The 21,662-nt window shown below is 34.7% G+C and overlaps 3 protein-coding genes across 4 annotated transcripts; 1 reads left to right on the top strand and 2 right to left on the bottom strand.

The window, feature by feature from the left end:
• Window positions 1–2,694: 2,694 nt before the first annotated feature.
• Window positions 2,695–6,600, bottom strand: LOC120777868 (JNK-interacting protein 1). Of its 2 annotated transcripts, none has more exons than XM_040109420.1 (5): window positions 6,105–6,600; window positions 5,285–5,694; window positions 3,315–4,096; window positions 3,055–3,236; window positions 2,695–2,979 (listed from the first exon to the last, which is right to left on the bottom strand). In XM_040109420.1, the coding sequence occupies exons 1-5, from the start codon at window positions 6,212–6,214 to the stop codon at window positions 2,907–2,909; spliced, it is 1,557 nt and encodes a 518-aa protein (XP_039965354.1). In that variant the 5' UTR covers window positions 6,215–6,600; the 3' UTR covers window positions 2,695–2,906. The 2 variants fall into 2 exon arrangements, with proteins under 2 accessions (XP_039965354.1, XP_039965355.1); XM_040109421.1 differs by having other exon boundaries at window positions 3,315–4,075.
• A 5,517-nt stretch (window positions 6,601–12,117) lies between these two features.
• LOC120778099 (tryptophan 5-hydroxylase 1) lies at window positions 12,118–16,676 on the top strand. Its single transcript, XM_040109802.1, has 9 exons — window positions 12,118–12,391; window positions 12,464–12,673; window positions 14,207–14,351; window positions 14,413–14,578; window positions 14,646–14,696; window positions 14,839–15,120; window positions 15,188–15,314; window positions 15,852–16,084; window positions 16,152–16,676. The coding sequence occupies exons 1-9, from the start codon at window positions 12,275–12,277 to the stop codon at window positions 16,444–16,446; spliced, it is 1,626 nt and encodes a 541-aa protein (XP_039965736.1). The 5' UTR covers window positions 12,118–12,274; the 3' UTR covers window positions 16,447–16,676.
• Window positions 16,588–20,333, bottom strand: LOC120778100. The gene is made up of 2 exons (XM_040109803.1): window positions 19,899–20,333; window positions 16,588–17,314 (listed from the first exon to the last, which is right to left on the bottom strand). Exons 1-2 carry the CDS (start codon window positions 19,982–19,984, stop codon window positions 16,987–16,989), a joined length of 414 nt encoding a protein of 137 aa, XP_039965737.1. The 5' UTR covers window positions 19,985–20,333; the 3' UTR covers window positions 16,588–16,986.
• Between the last annotated feature and the right edge of the window lie 1,329 nt (window positions 20,334–21,662).

The raw sequence follows: 21,662 nt of genomic DNA, 5'->3' as shown, positions 1-21,662 counted from the left end.
AATTAAAAATATGCATTTATGTTTGTATGTAATTGCATATAATTGTTTTTTTGTTTTGTTTTATTTAGTTGATTTAATTAAATCGCCTTTTCTTTCTACAAATATCAACAAATTTGACTTACAATCTTCAAATCTTTCGAAAGCTATTCTTTTTTTGTTTTGAAGTCGCCAACAATTCTGGTGAGCTTTAGATTCACATTCTTTTTGTGTGTACGTGTTTGTGCATTTGATAGCAAGGAAATCAAGTTGAGCTACATACGTATTTGCTAAAATAAATGCGTAGATGGAAAGATTTTTAATTTAGAAAAAAATTTAGAATTCTAGTGACACTAAAAGAGTAGTATATTTAAATAGAGAGTAAAAAACTTAAGCATTCATAAATGGTGTGGAATGAAAGAAGAAGAACTCATGAAGGTGCCCTACCTTGAAAAATGTTTTTGAAAATTCACAAAAAATTTAAAAAATTATAGAACTGAATTTTTGCATTTCATATTGCTATTTGTGTAATGAAATTTTTTTGAATTTTTATAACTTAATTGTATTTTTTTTATTTAATCTGTTATAGCTGTAATTATTTTATATGCATATGTAAACATATTTTTTTTTGTTTTTGAATTTTTCTTTTCTTATGTATTGACATGTATGCTTTTGTTTGTGTTTTAACAGTACTAGCTCTTCGAAAACTTTTGATTGCTATTGTTTGGTGTTAATTGAGTTTTTGAAAATGCGTGTAGTTTATTTTAGAATAATGTACTTTTCGAAAAAATCAACAATTCATTATCTGTTTTGAGTTTGCTTAAAAAAATAGTTTTAGACATGCTTTTCTCACAAGGTCGCTCCACTGTTCCTTTCTTAAACATTAAATATATTTAAATGATTTTTCAACATCTTTTACATATCACTCATTTCTAAAGCGCGCATTCCGACATATTCCTACAACTTATTTCTCTCACATTTTCTATACTATTTACACTCTTATTTGTTATCGAAAATTATAAAAAAAATTTAATGGGTTCTTTTTGGTGAAATAAATGAGCATTCTTCTTATTTTCAAATTTTTTATTTTCAGAAACAAGAAAGAAATGTTTTTGAAAAACTATATTTGTTATAAAAAACGATTTTGATTTTCATGTATGCATGTATTTATATTGCAAAAATATTTATTAACCGATATTAAACTATCATCTTAAGTAGAAATCGAAAGCTTACAACTAATCATAGTCAGTAAGAACTTATAAACATATATTAGCACACATATTAATATTTACTTGCTTATTTATTATAAATTAGTTTAAAGTTTAAGAAATGTACAATTAATAATATATAATATCTCTTTAATGATTAATGAAATGAGCTAATGAGTTTTTAACATAACCACGGACGGTAATGATTGCGAGGGGGATAAATTAGAACATAATATTTTTTTTCATCTTATTATATACCATTATAATGATAAATTCTGAAAGTTTATTTTTGATTTGTATATATAGTTTTCTGCTTTCCATTCACTACTGAATCAAACGTTGACAATGAATCCATTTTTTATAAATAAAATGAGGAAAAATTTGTAGACCGTTGATTATAACAAACTTATTGAATAATTATTAGAACTCAAACTGCAATTATAACTCTGCTCCAGCTTCAGCTTCTCATTATTATTTGTTTTTTTTTTCTTATATTATTCAAATATTCTTCAACATTATAATTTCATTTTCTAAAAGCTTTTAAATTCCTACAAATTTTTTAAAATGAAGATCAAATACCTTATTAAAAATTGTTCGAATTTTTGTTATATTCGCTCGAAGAGAACCTTACTCTTTACTTTCCAGAGAAAAGAGAAAAATGTGAAAAAGTAATGAATTATATGAAATAGTATAATTTATTAAATTTTTGTGAAACAAGACTCATTTTAATTAGTTTTTTATAAAGCAGTTAAAAATACGAAAATGGAAGCAATTACTCTGGAGCGCCATTGGAAAAGGTAAGTTTGCGGTGTTCCTCAAAACTTCGTTGACTTGCTGATAGATCATTAGAAATTATCATTCGTTAATAAATTGTTTTCCTAGGTAACTCCGAGACGGTTTTTCCAAATGTAATTTTTGGCTTTTAGCGAAAATATCACGCAAATTTATTATTGTAAAATAATTTTTTTTTTAAATTTGAAAATAACCCTCCGGAAAAAGTGCAGTGCGTTGGAACAATTTATAAAGGGTATCATTTTGAAAACGTGAGTTTGGATGAAAACGCCCCAAAATTTTGAAATCAGATGTTAAACGTTTATAAGTCAGGTATGAAAATACTCATGACTTCGTCAATTTTGCTCTAATCGATTTGACGTTTTGACACAAAATTCACAAAAATTAGAAAATTAGAAAAATTAAAAACATTAAAATATGAATAATAATCTTGTAAAAAAAATATTAAATTGATGTAAATATTTGGTCCAAGTTTATCATCCATGCTTTGACTTGAAATTTTCGAATAAGCCTACTTCTTCAAATACAAATCTAAAAAACTATTTGGATCAATAGAACGGGCGAATTGTGTTTTCACGAATACTTCTGACTATGATAACTAAACGACTATTACTAATTATTCTCCTAAGTAATTGTTGTTGCTCAATTAATTTGGAATAATTTGAAACTTTATATATTTTTTGTTTCACTTCATTTTTTATATAATTTAATTATTTTCTTTAAATAAACACGAGCTTGAGAGTACATATCACCCGCTAAAAGTACTCACTTCACACTTGTTGAAGACAACATTTTTATTTTTTTTTTATTTGTGTTAACGTGTGTTTGGGGGAAAATAAGCGTAAACCACAAACCAGCACTAGCAATTTCTATGCAATAGTAGCACAGCGCATCCATTTTATGAACCAGTCAATACGAATAGCTTACAGCTTACTCTATGTATATATCTTCAATCGGATATGCTGTTTCTATGAATTTCTGATAGAAACGTTGAAATGCTCGACTGCAAAAGTAAGCAAGCAACAAAATTAAAAACATTTTTTTAAGCAATTAAAAGTAATAAATTATTTTAACTCACCCCACGGCTTCGGCTACGGGGCGTGTCGACTCAGAGCCCTTGAAGACATGACATGCGAAACGTTGCACCGTTGGATGCTTCGTTATGAAGCCAATAAAGCGATGATCACGTGGATGAAATGCACAGAATGAGACATTCTTTAGTGAGTAGAAGTAATCGATGCAGGGTTTCTTGTCCTTCTTCTGTAAGTAAATAAAAAAATTACAACGGTCACCAATTCGTTTTTGATTTTCATGGAATTGATACACCCAATAACTTACATTTGGTCCCGAACGGTCTACCATGCGCAAACCCTGATCCGACACCTCCAGTATGCACACTTGACCGGCTGGTGAGTTGCCATATTCACCAACAATCTTACGCACTGCTTGGCACACAACACCGGTTCCCTTGTGAGCTAATGTCTCTACCGAACCCAAGTAACCGAGTAAATAACGCTCCTTCTTCACCTGTTGCACCGTCGGATCGAACTCATTGTAATCCAAATCAACCGCATAGGCTGAGGGAAAAATACCCTGTCGACCAGTGCGCAGATTTACACCCTCACACCAGAGATCGTCAGCCTCTTTTTGTACGTAAATAGCATCGCCAATTTCAATTTCGATTTCATCATGATGACGAGGTATAAACTTGTGTAAGCCACGATGTGTAGCTTCAAGCATTTCCAGTTGGGAGAAGGGCACACCACCGAATGGCTGAGGAAATGGTGATTGTGAAACGGGGGAAGTGATTTGTGGTGACATACTTTTGAAATCATTTGGGGAATGTGCTGTACTGTGGCCACTATCCACATCGCCCAAACTCTGTAAACGTTCGGAATCTGGACTGGAGTCCTCATCTAGTAGATAACCACATTTCAGTGTCAAAAATGAGCGTTGATTATTTCGTACTGTGGTGCCACCATTTAAACCGTTCAAATTGCCGTTAACAGTATTGCCTGTGATGGCGTTATTGTTGTCGTTCGATTGATTGCGCCCATTATTCATTTCGTCAGCCAATGTAGTCTGCCCATATCCACCACCTAAAAGATGTAGAATGGAAGCTGCAACGAATGCGTTCGAGGAGCACATTAAAAACTCACTACAAATAACAAACGTCTCCAATTGGTGCAAATGATAGTCGATGCAAATTTTGTTGAAAGGAAATGAAAAATGTCTACGGAAGAGATGACTACAGTATGTGGTGGGTATAATACGTCTATCACAATGATTATCATTCTTAATGACTAGACTTTAATTCATTTTGTAGGGGAATTATTCAAACTTTAATCTTGTCTCGTCTAATATACTTGTATTGTCATCTCGAGTATGAATAATATGCTTGGCGCAAGCTTTAAAATGCTAGGTTAGAAAGATTTGCATCATCCCCCTTTTTACCAAGTGGTAGTGATAAACGATATTGAATTGACCTCCCCATATGCTCTTATTAATGGAATAACGAATCGTTGAATCATAAAATTGGCGAAGGAAATTTTTCGTATCAAATGCAATGTGAATGAATGAATGATATGCATGAGTGAGAAGTCGTTCCATACAGATCATCAGATTGTGAACTTCAAATGTGCTGGTAAGTATGAAAAGCATCGAGTAGAATGTTCAAAAATTCTGAAAAAAATTATGAAAAACGGCCGTCTATTGGCTAGATTATTTTAAAATTTGTTGAAATCTATACTTAGATTTTGTAGAAGACTCAACAATATACCGGAATTCGAAGCATGAGCATATCTAGAAAAAAATTTTGTAAGCGTTAGTACAATGAGAGAAACAAATTCCGTCTACTAGTTGCATTCTACACTGAGCAATATACATATGTAGGCTCAAGAAGCAACTGTCGAATATGGGCATAGCCTCTTGTGCGAACTGCCGATTATGCGATCTGGAGTCGGAAACTATTCAGTACCTGATTCTAGATTGCACTGCAATCTGTGGACGCAGGTTTACGGTTTAAGTTTCTGGAATTCATCAGAGTGCTGCGCCTTCGGGAGTACGTGTATAGAGGGGAGGGCACAATGGTTCTTGGGTCGCAGTATAAACCTCTATTAAATTCTATTCTATTAAAGCGTTAGAGTATTTGTGTTGAGTTATTGCATGTCAACTATGTACAACTTTAAACTACAAATTTCAAGTACACAAACAGATCACAAGCACTAAAACAGTAAAACACGAATGATTATTACATACAACTGGATGTATGTATGTATGTACAATTGGAACCACTACTCGGAACTTACATTTCTTATTCTTTGGTATTTCCGGTAATTTTCGTCGACGTCGTTGTTGCTGCTGGGTCGCACCAATTGCAGCAGCTGTATTGGGAGAAAGTAATAATTGCGAACCGACTACGCAATCAGTGCCGGTTGTATTGCCCGTGCCAGCACCTGTACCAATGCCAACCAGGCCACCAATTGCATCCTGATGATTCAACGGATGATGACGATGTGAATTGAAGGAGTCATTTGTGTCCAACGAGCCATCCGAAGAGAGCGATACCACCTTAAGACCGTCACCGATTTCATCATCCTCTACTTGACGCTGCAGTTTTGTTGTTTCACAGCAAAGATCTCCACCGCCGGCATCTTCCTGATCAGAGGCATCACTCTTCGAAGATGGAGAATCCTCGAGGTCGTCATTCGGTATTAAGCTGCAGAGGTAAAGTCATATAAGTGTACTCGTATATATTTAAATGAAAATCGCTAAGGTTATTCATGTAGTATACAGTTAGGAATCCATGCAATGCGAAGCCGGTGAATCGAGTACGATTTTTGGAGTTTCTTCTCAGAAATTATTTTGTACAATTGATTTTTCATTCACAGAAGACACGTACTGAGGCAGGCACTTACGCACAAAAACACACGCACACACACATAAGAAGTGGACGACACGAAATATGTCAAAACACTGCACACACGCACGTCAACTGCTGAAGAGTCGTACTATTTAAGCTATGCTTGTGCGGAGCTCTCAAGTGCCACGCTATATGTATCTGCATCCACACATCCATTAGCACTTTATAATCATAAATTTTTGTTTGTTTGCTGTAGAACTACTTACGAATAGAATGTATGGGCGTTATTTTTCTTTTGGCCAGGGCTCATATAAGTTTGTATCTGATGTGGCTCAAAGATGGGCCTGTGGAACTCCTCGAATTCGCTGTCTGCCATGATGCTTTAACGTTGCTCCTCTACGCTCTATGTGTCTATTAATATTATGGGCTTATCTTTGCTGGTGTGTGTGTGCGGGCCAAGTCTTTTGCTGAATACCAGATTCCGTAATTCAATCAATTTTTTTATACTTTCAACACTCACAAATACAGCACACCCGCTATATTAGCACACACTTGTATCGTTGTATTTGCGATAATTAAAATTTTGCGCAGCGATTTTGTGGAATAATTGAAGTATTTAAATGATTTTTGCGAAAAAATTATTTGTGTGCCCTCTTTGCCAAAGCAAATCAGGCGTCGAATGACTTTTTCACTCTTCGATCGATAATTTCCTTTTCGTTTTTGTTGGCTTGTCGCTCGGCTGATTTGGCTTCCACTTCGTTTGGGTTGCAGCAAATGTCCATGGCAGAGACGGTGAGCGCCTTGGAAGTGACTTTGATGACTAAAGTGTAGCGGGGTTGTCGCAACAACAGCGGCGGGTGGCTGTTCTCACTGCTGTGCTCAGAGCAGTAAGAGGAAATTTAACTGTCAAACCGTTAAATTGGGTTTGAATGAAGAGCGGATTTGGGTCATGCGGGAGGTGGCGCGATTCTACTCAAGCGTCCTGTTGTGTGTTCGGGGTTTTGCGTTGCTGTTTTTGTTTACAACAGCAGTGCCACCACATTCCCCGGTCTCGGTACGACATGTGTTCAGCTGTGTCAGAGGGTTGTTTGGGGATGTTTTGGGATATTTAAATGTCGCTTTTGCAGAAGCTCGACAGTACGATAAGTAAGTAGCTGAGCCACATTTGGGCTCTGTTTACAACAATGAAGAGACGAACTTACGAAAGAATTCAGCGAAAAATGTCAGATTGTACTGGCAAGCAAGCATGCGCAGTGTGGAGTGTAGTATAGCCATTCGTGCATAAAACTGACAGTTGTATAAATTTAATGTTATTCGAATTATAACAGTTAATATGACTATATAACTTTTTATTAGATAGATAGTTGCGTTCTTTTGTTTGTGACTTAAATTAGTCAAAATTTAGGTTATCTTTAAAGTGTAACGATTTTAGGGTTAGAAAGTTTCTGGATACATCATATCTTTATTTATTGCATCAATTGCATCATAAAAAAATTTATTATTTATTATGTGTACATTTTTATACCCTGTATAGTAAGTTTGTTATGATGTTGTAACACCCAGAACGAAACGCGGACCCCATAAAGTATACTATATTTATAAATGATCAGCGCGATGCAGCAAGGTATGTACGTCTATATGAAAGCGAACTAGTCCCTCCCTTTTCGAGATATTTCACTGAAAACTTGTACACGCCTTTTCTTACCCAAGAAATTGCTCATTCGTTGGAATCGTCGATATCGTGCTAATCTATGGCTACCACACAAAAACTATTTTATTTCTGAAGTTAACGGGTTTTTGTTGTTTTTTTTTTTTTTACTTATTTATAAGAATAAATGTGAATATTGGTATGTGCTAAAATTTACAAATATTTATCGAAATAATATTGAACATTTAATTGGGTTAATTAACACAGTAATAATTTCTTAATTCCCTTAAAACTTAAATAGAAATGTTCAACTGTAACTTACGATGTAAGGATTAAATAAATTAAAATATATTTATGTATGAAAATAAATGCCTATGTAATATACATACTATATGTCACAACTAGTTACGGCAATATCACCCAAGCAATTGCATGTGACTTGTTGATTCAGACTCATAGAAACTTTTAATTTGATTGAATCGATAACTGAGTCCTTGTCTTGTTTCCGTGCGTATTTAAACCAATAAGCATACATATGTACATAGGAAAGTGTGTGTGTGTGTATGCAAATAAATAATTTACTGTACAATCCGAGAGTTCCATTCATATTTGGTTACGCTGGCGAAATCCTTCCACCACTTCCACTTTATATACCTAAATATGTATGTAGGTTATATAAATTCTTGTATTGCAGAATGAGGGTGCTTGGCTGAGAATAAGACAATTTACATCAAACTGTATATTTCATATTCATGTTGTCTATGCATCCATTACTCATATCATGTATAGACCAAAAAAAATCTATGAATGCGTTTCATTAACGCAACTGAGGCGCCTTGGAAATAGAAATTAAAGAAAATTGTGTCCGTGACGGATAATCCGGCAAACACATGCAAGAATTGCTTAAGATACTATAATACATTTCATACCATAATTATGTAACATTGTTTCTGTTTATATCTATGTACATATACTTACATTCACTCATGCAAATATAAATGTTAGTGTCTGTGTACGTATGCTCATATGCGCTTTTAGCCAAATCGAATAATATAAATCCCCTAGAGTGCGCCTATAAATGGTTTGCTTGGCAAATAAACGTTTTACTCACTGGCACACAATTACTTTCAATCACTGAGTGACGATTGAAAAGACACGACATACAAATAAATAATAACAAAAATAAATGAAAAGAAAAAGAAGAAAATCGAAAAATGTTTAGAACAGTACATAATGCTAGGCGGCTTCAACTCCTCTGAGGAAATTTGCTGTTGAATGCAACGGAAAAGGAAGACCAGCTCAAGCAGACCCAAAGGATGTATTGTGGACAAGGTTAAGTATACGCCTTTGTATACCGCTATTCTTTACATACATACATACATACATACATATGCATGCATGTATCACAGTTACCAGATTGCATGGGCATGGAGAAAAATGTCAGTTTATCATTTAGTCGGTCATTTATTAAGTCCGTCTCTCTGTCAATAGTCGTTGGCAGGCAGCGCAAGCGATTTTCACACACCTACATCAATTGTATGTTGTCCGATGCTTTCGTATGCGCATATTTTAATAGTAAGCAGCTAGTTTTATTTTTACATTTCCAAGCACTTTCACACAATTGATCTCCCACCTACATTTACATCGCCTATCGAAGCACTTGGAAGAGCGTGATGTTGCCGCCAACCGAAGGATACACCGTCTTCACGCATTCGCTTTCACTTTACTTTGATGATGAACTTGAAAGCAGCGCTTTTTACCGTGCACGGGGAAAGGTAAACATCTTGAGTCGTTTAACAAATAAAAGCACTTTGACTATTATCAACGATTTATTGCGGTTTATTCAGTGAGAGCGAGGAAATGGAAGCGCAATGTTAAGTGTGACTACTTGAGGCTACATTTGATGATTTGTTAACAATAGTTTGAAAGGAAGGCGCAGATTTTTTTCATTAAAGTAGTTAGTTGCGTTTAAGCATTTTTATCAGTATGTTTATATACATAGAAACTATGTGTCACGTTGTGTCCACGGTAAACTCCTAAACTACTGCACCGATTTTACTAAAATTTAGCATACTGTGTCCAGTTTGATCTTACTTAAAATATAGGAAAGTTTATATCTCAATTATGTTAGAAGTCAAATTCCGGAAGGACGAAATTTTGCGGGGAAGTTTCATGGAAAAATTGTCATGTTGCAGCAGACCACTCTTCAGAGGCTATACTTGCCCATTGGTTTAACTTTGACCATGTCTATATATGAATCTCAAATCCAGTAAGAATATATTTCGGTATAGTTTTTGGAAATTCATTATTTTTTCCATAGCGTCTTCAGATTCAAAAATGTACTGAAATATAACAGTTGAGAACTAACAGATTTTTGTGATGCTTCTTTATGCTTTAACGAGTTCAGAAGTCAAAGGGTGCATTATATGATATAAAAAAAGAGGTTGACTTTGCATTTCTCATACAGGAATATAAGGGAGGACTTATGTTATGCCATATCATCCCTTAAAACTACTCAAATTTAGAGTAATCTACGTCGATTTATTTATACAATGACTCACCATTGATATCAGGTAACTTCATATATTGATAAAATAGGCTTCAACGAATGCAACAAAGGGCTTGAAAAAATCTTAAGTTGCTTAAATTTTCAATTTCAAATTCCTAATCACCCAAAAGAAACATTTACGGCAGAAGTCATTGTTGAAAAACTATGCTACCAGACCGAACATGAACCGATCTTATCTGAGCTCAGGATATAAAAAAGACAGGGTGTATACTATACTAAAAGGACAAAAATGGTACTTTTTTGAAATATATTTCACATCGAGAATATCGAAATAGGTAATACAATGACTGTGGCCGATTATGTATTAAACCTAAAGGCTTGTTAAATAATAGATTTGAATCAAAAACTTCGAAGCGAAAGGCTAAGATGGGGCGCCATCATCAAAATATACATATATGTGAAATTTGTTTATTGTGCTCACGATGATTCAATAATGAAATCACGTGAAAAATTCGTTTTTTAATTCAAAAAACTATGCTTTGTTTACTAAAAATAGTGCAAGCATCTGAAGCCCAAAAGATTAAAATTTTTGCTGATAAGAGTGAATATAAATACCTCAGTATGCTATACATACATAGTATACCCAATGCACCGGTACTAAATAATTTATAAAATATTTTTGCATAATGTTTGATGAGATCTCTGTTTCTCTCTCTCGCTCTATCTCTTTCTCCCTTTCTTTATAGAATTATTAGATAATTAATTCTTTATTCAGAGTGTGTTAAATAACGTTGAAGCTGTAGGCTAGAGGTTAAAGATTATTATACTCCATTATTCGACCGCTATTCAAGCGATAAGGACATTCTTCCGAGTGTTCTATTTTCATAAAATTAATTAGAGATTCGAAATGCTAACTAATATTTATGGAATTCTCAATTTGGTTGATAAAATTAAGTCACTTATCCCAGCCACATCTAAAAAAAGAAAGTTACTTGGGCAAACAGCAACATTTTAAATTTAGGAAGTTGTCTTTCTCAAAGGTAATACTCAAAAACAATCCAATGAACCAACAATCAGCAAATCATATATTACTAAGGTACAGATCTGGCATACTAAATAATCGGGGCATGCGTCTTTAGTCATAATTTACTAATTACCGACTTCTTTTGGTTGCCTCACTTTATAAGGAAACTTCTTCTACGTCAGAAGAAGCAACATCGAAGATTTCTTTTTCATTTCTTACATTTAAAGGGGCTGAAACATTAATTACCAGCATTATTTTATAGATAAAATCAGCATAAAATACACATGCTTCGTAGGCTTAGCCTGTTTTAAATGAACCACCACGCTTGAAATAATGAATTGAAGATTGCAAAGGGATAAAAACGACAACAACAAAACAATTTAGATACGACAAAGTTTCCTTTCATTGAAATTAAATGAGTCGAGACTGTTTTTTGTTATTTTGGTTTTTGCTAACTCATGCAACTTCGCAAAAGGCCAACAATTTTACGTCATCCACCAATAGATAGTGTCAACTGGAACAGCTTCTGGGCTTTCTCTTGACAGTGTTCTTGTGGCAAGTCGAATATGCCCTCCTGACTGTGTCATGATTTGGCCAATCATATCTAGCAAACGACAAACGTATGAACACGCAAACACGGTTAGTTAAGTGGTATAGAGGGGGAGATAGGAGGAACATACTCGTATACATATGTATATCACTAAACACATACATACATATTTGCAGCACAAGAACTTAAGCACGCCAACTTGCCACTTGTAGAGTATTTGCCACTGTAGATACTCACTTGTTGCTACTGCGACTAAGGGCGGGGCGGTGGGTGGGCTAAGAACTCAATGTGTAAATATCAGTTGCAGTCTTTATATCCTCGTAAATGTATCTTCACGCATACGCACGTTTGTTTGTCAGTTCGCACGACTATCTCGCCTCAGTTGAATATTTTGACGATACTGCTGGTGGGAAGGGAGCAAAGGCAAATGCTAATACGAGCAGAACAGTTCGTAGTTGAAGGTGAAGTGAAAGTTCGGGGATATAGTCAGTCATTATCCCGCTGCCCATATGTAGGCTATAAAAGCTCGTTGCACAGCTTGCGGATCTTGCAGTATCCTTTCGGAAATCGGTCCGACGAGTTGTGCCGAAAGCGCGCATTCGCTTTGAACAACAAGCGATTTTAATTCAATTCATACTTTCTACAAATTCACTGTGAAAAGGAAAGATAATTGTGCAAAAAATAATTTAAATAAATTATATTAAAATGAGCGCTTCTGGTAAAAGTTTGCTGGGTCTTTGGCTCTATCGTAGTGGTGAGCAGGAGTGGGCTGTGAAACAGGGTAGCCCGCTACATACGTTACGCAAAGAACACCGCAGTCTAGTAAGCGTTTTCGATTTCTAAATTTAACGCTTAAAAGGCTACTTTATTTCGTTTAAAAAAAAAACCTTATAGGATACCTCGAATTCCGAGAGTGGCAGTGAGAAAGGTAGTATTGATTTCAGCGATTCGAATCGCCAAAGTTCACCAGGAGATCGAGTGTCCATAATTTTCACATTGAAGAATCAAGTTGGGAATTTAGCTAGAGCACTGCAAGTATTTCAAGAACTGGGCATTAATGTCCTACATTTGGAATTATCGCCGTTGGAGAAGGCCACTAATCAGGTGAGTTTAGCGATTGAAACTGGAAAGTTTGTAACTAAGAAGATTGAAGAGTACAAAAAAAAAAATAAAACTTTTTTAGAAAAATATTTCGACGTGAGAATTTCTGATTGAAAATTAGAGTTTTTTCGATTTTAATTCCAAATAAAGGAAACCTCATTAATATTTAAAAAAAAAAATTATGTCTTTGGAACATAAAAAGGTAAGCTTACACCAAATTATGGAAAAGAATTGGTTCGTATTAGATAAAAAACCCAAAAAGTTGAAGATTTGATTGTTTCTCATAGATTTTGAGGTTATGTGAAAAAGGTGTTAATACAAAAGTTTTAGACTTTTTTATTGTCTACAACTTTTCGGCATAACTTTTTCTACAAGACTTGTAGTTTTGACAGAAATCGTGTAAACCGTTTTTGATCCTTAAAAATACAACCACGCCCCTCCCATTCCTCCCACCGCCCTGGATCGCCCGTAAATTTTTTTGCTTCTATTTTTGTTATATTATCCTTCGTTTCCTCTTACTATAATTTTTGATGCTTTCCAAAATTATATACCTTTTGTTCTATATTGGAATCTTCTTTTCAATTTTATACCTCGAAAACTAGGTTTTAACTACATATCCCTCAAACTGTTCAAGATAAAATAACCAAATTCTCTAGAAAAATCTTACAAGAACCCCTACCGATAGTGTGAAAATTAATGACACCGGGTCATAATCCCTCTCACTACCCATATAACGGTACTGTTAAAAATTACTGAAACGAAAAATTGTTCAAATCCAATAAAAACTCTTCAAGCCCCTAGGTACCGAATATGTACAGTACTTATAGTTTACTTTTTACCGAAAATATTGGTAAATGTGTGAGAAATGTAATTGAAATGCAGAGAAACCTTTCTTGATAATGGTATATTTATCTGTCCGACAAAAATGGGTTGAATCGGATAAATACTTCCTTTAGCCCTCTAATATATAATGTAAAGGTTTTCGAACTTCCGGGTGACTATGTGAGGTATCTCAATGAAAATTAAAGAGCGTGTTTTAATGATAATTGTGTATATTTGTGCTAAGTCCTAATAGCCCTAATATAACAAATATCTAACATCCGGATGACTTTACGCCATACGATTGGTGAGGCTATGTGAGGACCTCTGGGAACATTTTATTTGTATGTGGCGTGTTAATAGTATGGAGTGTTAGCAAAAAATAAAAACAATCGGGTCGATACTACCCCCCTCTGGTTTTGCACCTTAAGGTATGTCCCTGGCTTTGTTTCAAGCAAATGTTCGGTTACACCCGAACTTAGCCCTTCCTTATGAAAACATTTATTGACTTCCGATTTTCTGTAATTTTTTGTGATCAGCATTTATTATTTTTCTTTAGAAATATTATAAATATTTTTTTAAATAATTGTATTTATTTATAATAGTTCACAAATACATAATCCAATCAAACTTAAAGAGGTTTAAAATCTATTATCTTCTTTCTAGTACTAATAGTAATAATTTACACTTTCACTCGTAATATTTATTTACATAAAGGCTGATGTTCTCGTCGATGTGGAATGCGATGCTCGACGTTTGGATAAGGTACTGCAAATGTTAAACCGCGAGGTGCAGTCTGTAAATTACACCACCATACATCCGATGTCACGAACGCCATCATTATCAGCCTGTTCCAGTTTTGGTAGGCCACAAATCCACTATTTATATACGAAAAAAATAATTTACTCTCCTAACTTTGGTAGATTTTGGAGAAATGGTCTGGTTTCCACGCAAAATATCCGATTTGGATAAAGCACAAAATGTGCTAATGTATGGCTCGGAACTGGATGCTGACCACCCAGGCTTCAAAGACCCGGTCTATCGCAAGCGTCGCGAGACATTTTCCGCTATTGCTAACAACTACAAGAGGTAGGCGTCCAAAAAATATTTATTTTAACTTTACTTTACATTCACTCAATTATTAAAAAATCTATAGTGGACATGCAATACCACGTGTGACCTACACACCGGAGGAGATAAAAACTTGGTAAGTTTTTGTTGTAGTGCTAACTTCATAAAACCGCAAGATATACATAGTATGAGTTTGAGTTTATGGGTGATAAAATAGTAGACAAATGTTAGATAAAATTCTTATACAACTTTATTGGTGCTCAATTATCTTAATACAGGGGTACTGTCTTCCGTGAACTTCACCGACTCTATATCAAGCACGCTGTGCCGGAGTATATGGAAAATTGGCCTGAATTGGTGAAGTACTGCGGTTACCGTGAGGATAATGTGCCGCAATTGGAGGATGTTAGTAACTACTTGAAGCGTAAGACGGGATTTCAGCTACGTCCAGTTGCTGGTTACTTATCGCCACGCGATTTTTTGTCTGGCTTGGCTTTTCGTGTTTTCCATTGTACACAGTATATTCGACACTCATCGGATCCATTTTATACGCCTGAACCGTAAGCTCTTCAGTGTTAGATAAGTTTATTTAGAATATGAAACTTTCTTTATTTTTTTCATATAAAGTGACTGCTGTCATGAGCTTCTGGGTCATATGCCATTACTAGCTAATTCAAGTTTTGCTCAGTTCTCACAGGAAATCGGTTTGGCTTCGTTGGGAGCCGCGGATGCAGATATTGAAAAGTTGGCAACGGTTGGTTTATATTTGAATTTCTTAAAATATTTTATTATTATTCATGTGTTAAAGAAATGGGAAGTGAAAGGGTTCGGAGAGTTATTAAGACAATATAGCTGTTACAGTTTCTCAAAATTTATTGAAAACCCATTTTAAAAAATTGTTTAGTCTATACCTTTTCTTTTAGTTCTTAAATAGCAGACAAATCAATTAAACCATATTGCGTCAGTCATCTTTAGGTTTTTTTGGTTCTGCTAAATTTAAAGCGAACCTTATTCTTCATAGCAAAACGTATTTTCTCAGAAACGCTTGAAATTTCTCGGCAATTGAACAGACATAACACTGAACTAAATTCTGGAGTCTGATGGTTTGTTTAAACCCATTGTTTAAAATTTTCAAGCTTCAAAGCAGAAAAAAAGTTACAATCTTGATGATCAATCAAATAGTTTGAAAAAATCACATCTTTTACGGATGGAAGCAATATTATTCCACATATTCCTGCTTGTTATCTGTAACTTTAACCAGCACAATAAATTGAGAAATATTTCCCCCCAGCTATATTTCTTTACGGTGGAATTTGGTCTCTGCAAGCAACAGGATAACACTTTCAAGGTATACGGCGCTGGACTACTAAGCTCTATAGCTGAATTACAGCATGCCATAACCGCTAAAGAGAAAATCAAAAAATTCGATCCGGATGTTACGTGTCAAGAGGAATGCATCATAACCTCATATCAAAATGCTTACTACTATACCGATTCATTTGAGGAAGCCAAAGAGCAGATGAGGTATATACACGCACATACTTTTTTATTTATTTATAAATTTATACAAACAACTATTTGCGTTTATCAGAAATTTCGCTGATAGCATACAACGCCCCTTTGGTGTGCGCTACAATCCTTATACCCAAGAGGTCGAGGTGCTCTCGAATGCCCAGAAGATAACCGCTTTTGTGAGTGAGCTAAAGGGCGATTTGAGTCTGGTTTGTCAGGCAATGCGCAAGATTTCCGCAAACGATGAACAATTGGATGTGGACAGCATTGCAAATATGTTGCAAACAACATTGCATGTGCGCGGCGATCGAACGCCCGGCAGCTCGGTAAGTCCAGATAATTCAGATAACTCGCAGCACTCGGTTGGTGAATAGAGGATTGAAGTATTATGAGATGATGACGAAATGCCGAAACTGCTGGACCCTGGAACAAATTCTGAAGAATAAATATTGATATTAAAACTAAAAAAAAATTTATTTTGAACATAAAAACTAAAAAAATGAACACTCAAGAAATGGATGTATGTATGTATATCAAAATTTATTAAAAAATTTCCGTCTGTATGTGAATGTTTTACAGTAATAAAGTTAAACTACACAAAATATTATAAATGCGCTTAAACTTATTCGCATAGTTATGGTAAATATTCATAATGAAATGGTGTCAGTAAAACTTCTTATCAAATATGAGAAAAATTGTGTATTCGCTCGTATACGTTTAGCTAATGTTTCGATCTTAATACTAGATTAGAACTACAGTTATTTGTTTATAATATAAGCACCTGCAGAAGCATGATCTTCTGCAAGTCTTCGAGTTTCGAAATATTTAGTGTTTGAAATCATTTTTCTAGACAATCTATTTTAGCAAATCTTATACACTAATTTTAACTAGCGACTACATATCCCTTAATCGATTTATCTATTGTAAATCATATCACAATCGTTGCCGATGAATTGTTTGCTGATAAAATTCGCCGAGCACTCCACCAAGTAGTTGGGTATGGTCCAAATATTGAAGATGCTCAACAATGGCGATACGCGCTGCTTAATGCCGCTAACTATATAACAGTAGGAGCTGCGAAACCAATTCCTCGACGCTTTCTCGACACCTTTATAGACTTTCTTCGGCTGTAGAATCTCTTTTACCTCAACACGTGGCGTGATTTGCATTTTATCAACAGATTCGCAAACTTTTTCATTGCTCATTAAAATACCCGCCACAATATACATCAATTTGAAGTATCTGCAAATATTTGTGAAGGGAAGAGAGAGACACGAGATTATTATAAAATATCACTTGAGTACGGGGCATTGGCAATTATGCTTTTAAACGCATTTTATTGTAGCTAGGCGCTATAAAAATATGTGTGCATAAAAAATATTGAAAAACCAAAATATTAAATCGGCTGATAAAACTCAAGTGTATGGAACATATGTATGTATGTATGTATGTATGTATGTATATAATACGTGTATATAACTTTTTTCGTTTCTTTAATGTTTCAGAGTGTGCGTCGATATCTTCGGATTCTCTTTTACTTTTTGCTATCATAAATATTTTTATTCGTACCTAAGTTTTGTACTTTGTACGGTGTGTGTTTACAAGTGAGTTAACGAGTAGCTGCTGCTTGTAGAAGCGACATTCCTTGAGCGCTTATACATCATAATACATAAATTCATATTTACTTAATGAAAAAAAAACAAAGCTAAAAAATAAATAGAAGACACCTTGGAAAAAATTTTAATAAAAAAACTTTGTTGATTCACTGTTACTAAGTTAGCAGGGTACCCAATTATACCCTGAGACATTTTTTGTGCTTCACTCTTAGAGTTATTGTATTGGTTATTCTTAAAAAAATATTTGAACCCATTGGAAGTACTAGATATTCAGTAATAACTTTTGTTGAGTATGGTGATTGAGAATCTTCATATTATCAATATCTTTGGATCCATATCCCTTCCAATATTAATTCATTTTCATTAATGGAAATGTAGTAAAAGTGGCCCTTCCTGTTTCCACCATCAAAATATAGTACTTCACATAACCATTTGAAGATCGCTTGCAGTTTATGAATATTTCTATGTAACGGGAAACCTAAAAAGTACACAAAAAATATGGCAAATAACCTAAAACATTCCATATTTGACATATCACGAAAATAGTCGACAAAATTGGTAAATTCGAGAGACTTCATCCCTGGTTCTTAATTTCATATTTCTTCTTGGCTTTGCATCCGACAATAATTTTGTACCATGAAATATTTTATGAATTGTTACCTTCTGGTACATTATGTTTGATTAACAGGAAGAAAGACTACCTTACGCTAGAAGGTTTTAAGAGAAGTAGCTTTCATCAACTTAAGAAAGGAGGTTTACAAATTCCAACGCATAAATTTGCCGATTATATTAGGATACAACAAACTTAAGATCCTATAAAGTTTTTTTTTACTTTGCAAGGTATTTTCACTAAATTTGGCATAGCTCATTGTCCAAAGCAAGTGACGACTTCGAACAAATTGTTCAGATCTGCTCGGAATTGATTCAAATATCGTTTTATACCTCATTATTTCTCATGAATTCTATTATTTTGTGGCTAAGCAAAATATTTTTAGCGAAAACGAATATACGTAATAATAATATTAAAATATAGTCTACGTATATACTATGTATGTATGTACATATGTCTTCTTCTTCCTAATTTGCGTAGACACCGCTTACGCGATTATAGCCGAGTTAACAACAGCGCGCCAGTCGTTTCTTCTTTTCGCTACGTGGCGCCAATTGGATATTCCAAGCGTAGCCAGGTCCTTCTCCACCTGGTCCTTCTAAAGGAGGGGAGGTCTTCCTCTTTCTCTGCTTCCCCCGGCGGGTACAGCGTCGAATACTTTCAGAGGTGAAGTGTTTTCGTCCTAGCCAGCGCAGCCGCTGTCTTTTAATTCGTTGAACTATGTCAATGTCGTCATATATCTCATACAGCTCATCTATCCATCGAATGCGATATTCGCCGTGGCCAACGCGCAAATGACCATAAATCTTTCGCAGAACTTTTCTCTCGAAAACTCGCAACGTCGACTCATCAGTAGTTGACATCGTCCAAGCCTCTGAGACTTATAGAGTTTGGTTTTTGTTTGTCGAGAGAGGACTTTGCATCTCAATTGCCTACTCAGTCCGAAGTAGCACCTGTTGGCAAGAGTTATCCTGCGTTGGATTTCTAGGCTGACATTGTTGGTGGTGTTTACGCTGGTTCTAAGATAGACGAAATTATCTACGACTTCAAAGTTATGACTGTCAACAGTGACGTGAGTGCCAAGTCGAGAGTGCGACGACTGTTTGTTTGATGACAGGAGATATTTCGTCTTGCCCTCGTTCACTGCCAGACCCATTTGCATTGCTGGACATATGTATGTATGTATGTACATATGTAAAATAAAATCCAAATGAGTAACATCTTAAGAATGTAAGGAATCTACTACAAACTCATCATGAGTTCAAAGAATGTGTTCTAGAAACTTCAAGTGGTAACCTTTGGAGTCTAGCTAAGGAAAACACGCGATACTTACGTCATAAAATAACTAGGTAGGAATGAGTGATTGAACACAATCGGCCATAAGTGGTTTAAATAATCAAGCAAACCGATAACACTTGAGTTCGGCATATTTCTAACGTGATAGAATTCTTTAAAGTGTCGCTCAAGTTAACTGAATTCTTAAAATGGTCTCAATTACATCTTTAACAGATATTCTTTTCACAAAAATCCAAAAAGATGGTTTAACATCGTTACACATACATATGCATTTCACATATTCGTCGCCATTTTCCAAACGTACCTGAAGGTTCTGGACATCATTTTGTTGGATCCGTTTTCAATTACCCTTAGCTCACTAACTATTACTTCCAAATCCTTCAGAGTCATGAATTTTTAAATTACACGTTCACAAATCCGATTTTGATCGAATTCCTTAAGTAATGAACTTCAATGCAGCGCTGAGTTTAATTTTAGTGCTTAACGTACTATTAATTTATTCCAACTAATGCCAAGCTGTATTTTATTTAAATTATTTACTAATACAAATCTATTGATATATTGTAGACAAATATTTTTTAATGCTTGATAAGAGTTCTATTTCACTTTATTAATTGTACTGTTTTAATTTTTTCTTTGCGATAAAGTGTCGCGTCGCTTATATTGCATTGCCCTTGATTTATCTGCCCGATTCGAAATTTAAATTATTTAAGAAATGAATATTTTATGTACGCTTACGCCGAACTTCATGCTTCAACTGAGCGTTTTACTCTTCACCAGCAACATATACTCAAACGGCGTTAGATGAGATTTTCAGGCTTTGAATTCTCTCCACAGCACCGATCGTTGCCGGGAACTGCCTGCCTGATAGCGAAAAGATTATGCCGAAAGATAAGCGGTATTAGTGGTGGTGGATTGCGAACTCAACAATCGCAGTTGGGAAGAAGAAAATCATGCACTTTTACTAGAAAGAGCGTGAACATAGATACACATATATACATACGTATCCATATGTATGTTTTTGTATATGCATATGTATGTATTGAGTGGGAGAAAATTTGTGTATTCGTTGCACGTGCACCGACTTTTTCCATCTCACCGACTTCTATGAATGAATGCGAAAAATCAACGAGTTATAAATTACTTAGCAACTAGTTTGAACCATACTGAAGCATACCAACGGACCGTCTCCGTTCCATTCGAGCAAGTGGTAGTTTTTCCCTTGATATTGTTACACGAGAAGTCAATTGTCAGAGTTTGATCATAAATATACCAGTCTTATAGTAGCTCATTACACTCGGTTACAAAAAATGTTTGTTTGGTGCTGCTCTGTCCATATCTCTAGTCGGTAGACAGTATAATTTTTATTGCTACTATTAATTATTATAATTATTATTTTAATTATTTAATTATTATTTTAATGTTTTTCCGGTTTTATTCAAAATTAGTCAAATTGATATAGTATTACTCAAAAAATATATCCAAAAGTGGATACAATGTTTGAAGGAAGTACATGAAGCATTAAACAAAATCTGTCGTTACAATACCGATCCAATTGGAAAATTCCTGCTTTTTGGTGTAGTGTGACTTCGGTCGTACCATATTTGCTGACTAGTATGTTGCATTACTGAAAGATTATTTGTAACAATATACTTACATACATACATAAAAGTGAAAATTGCATCTACTTTATGGAAGTGTTTTGTAGACTCTGTTTCCCATTCTCATTTTTGTTCCATGACCTATGCAGTAAGCAGATTTTTGCGACTATTTGCATAAAAAAGAAAATACCAGACCCCGAATCAAATCTAGCAAATATTAGATTTGGTCCAACAAATATTAAGTTTGTTTTTTTGAGACTCCTTTAGAAAACAATCGACTGGCTATATTTTCCATAACTTTTGTGTCAATTATATTCGCCGTCCCTGTAGTAGCTTTTTATGTCTTTTCCTTGACGCCTACCATTTGGGTTGATGACTTTACTAAGCTTGACCAGAGAACGTATATCAGAGACAGAGAACGTATATCAGAGACAGAGAACGTTTATCACAGACAGAGAACAGAGAAC

The sequence above is a fragment of the Bactrocera tryoni genome, chromosome 5 (assembly GCF_016617805.1).
Source record: "Bactrocera tryoni isolate S06 chromosome 5, CSIRO_BtryS06_freeze2, whole genome shotgun sequence".
Classification (NCBI taxonomy): Eukaryota; Metazoa; Arthropoda; class Insecta; order Diptera; family Tephritidae; genus Bactrocera; species Bactrocera tryoni.
This window is presented reverse-complemented; position numbering and strand designations above follow the sequence as displayed.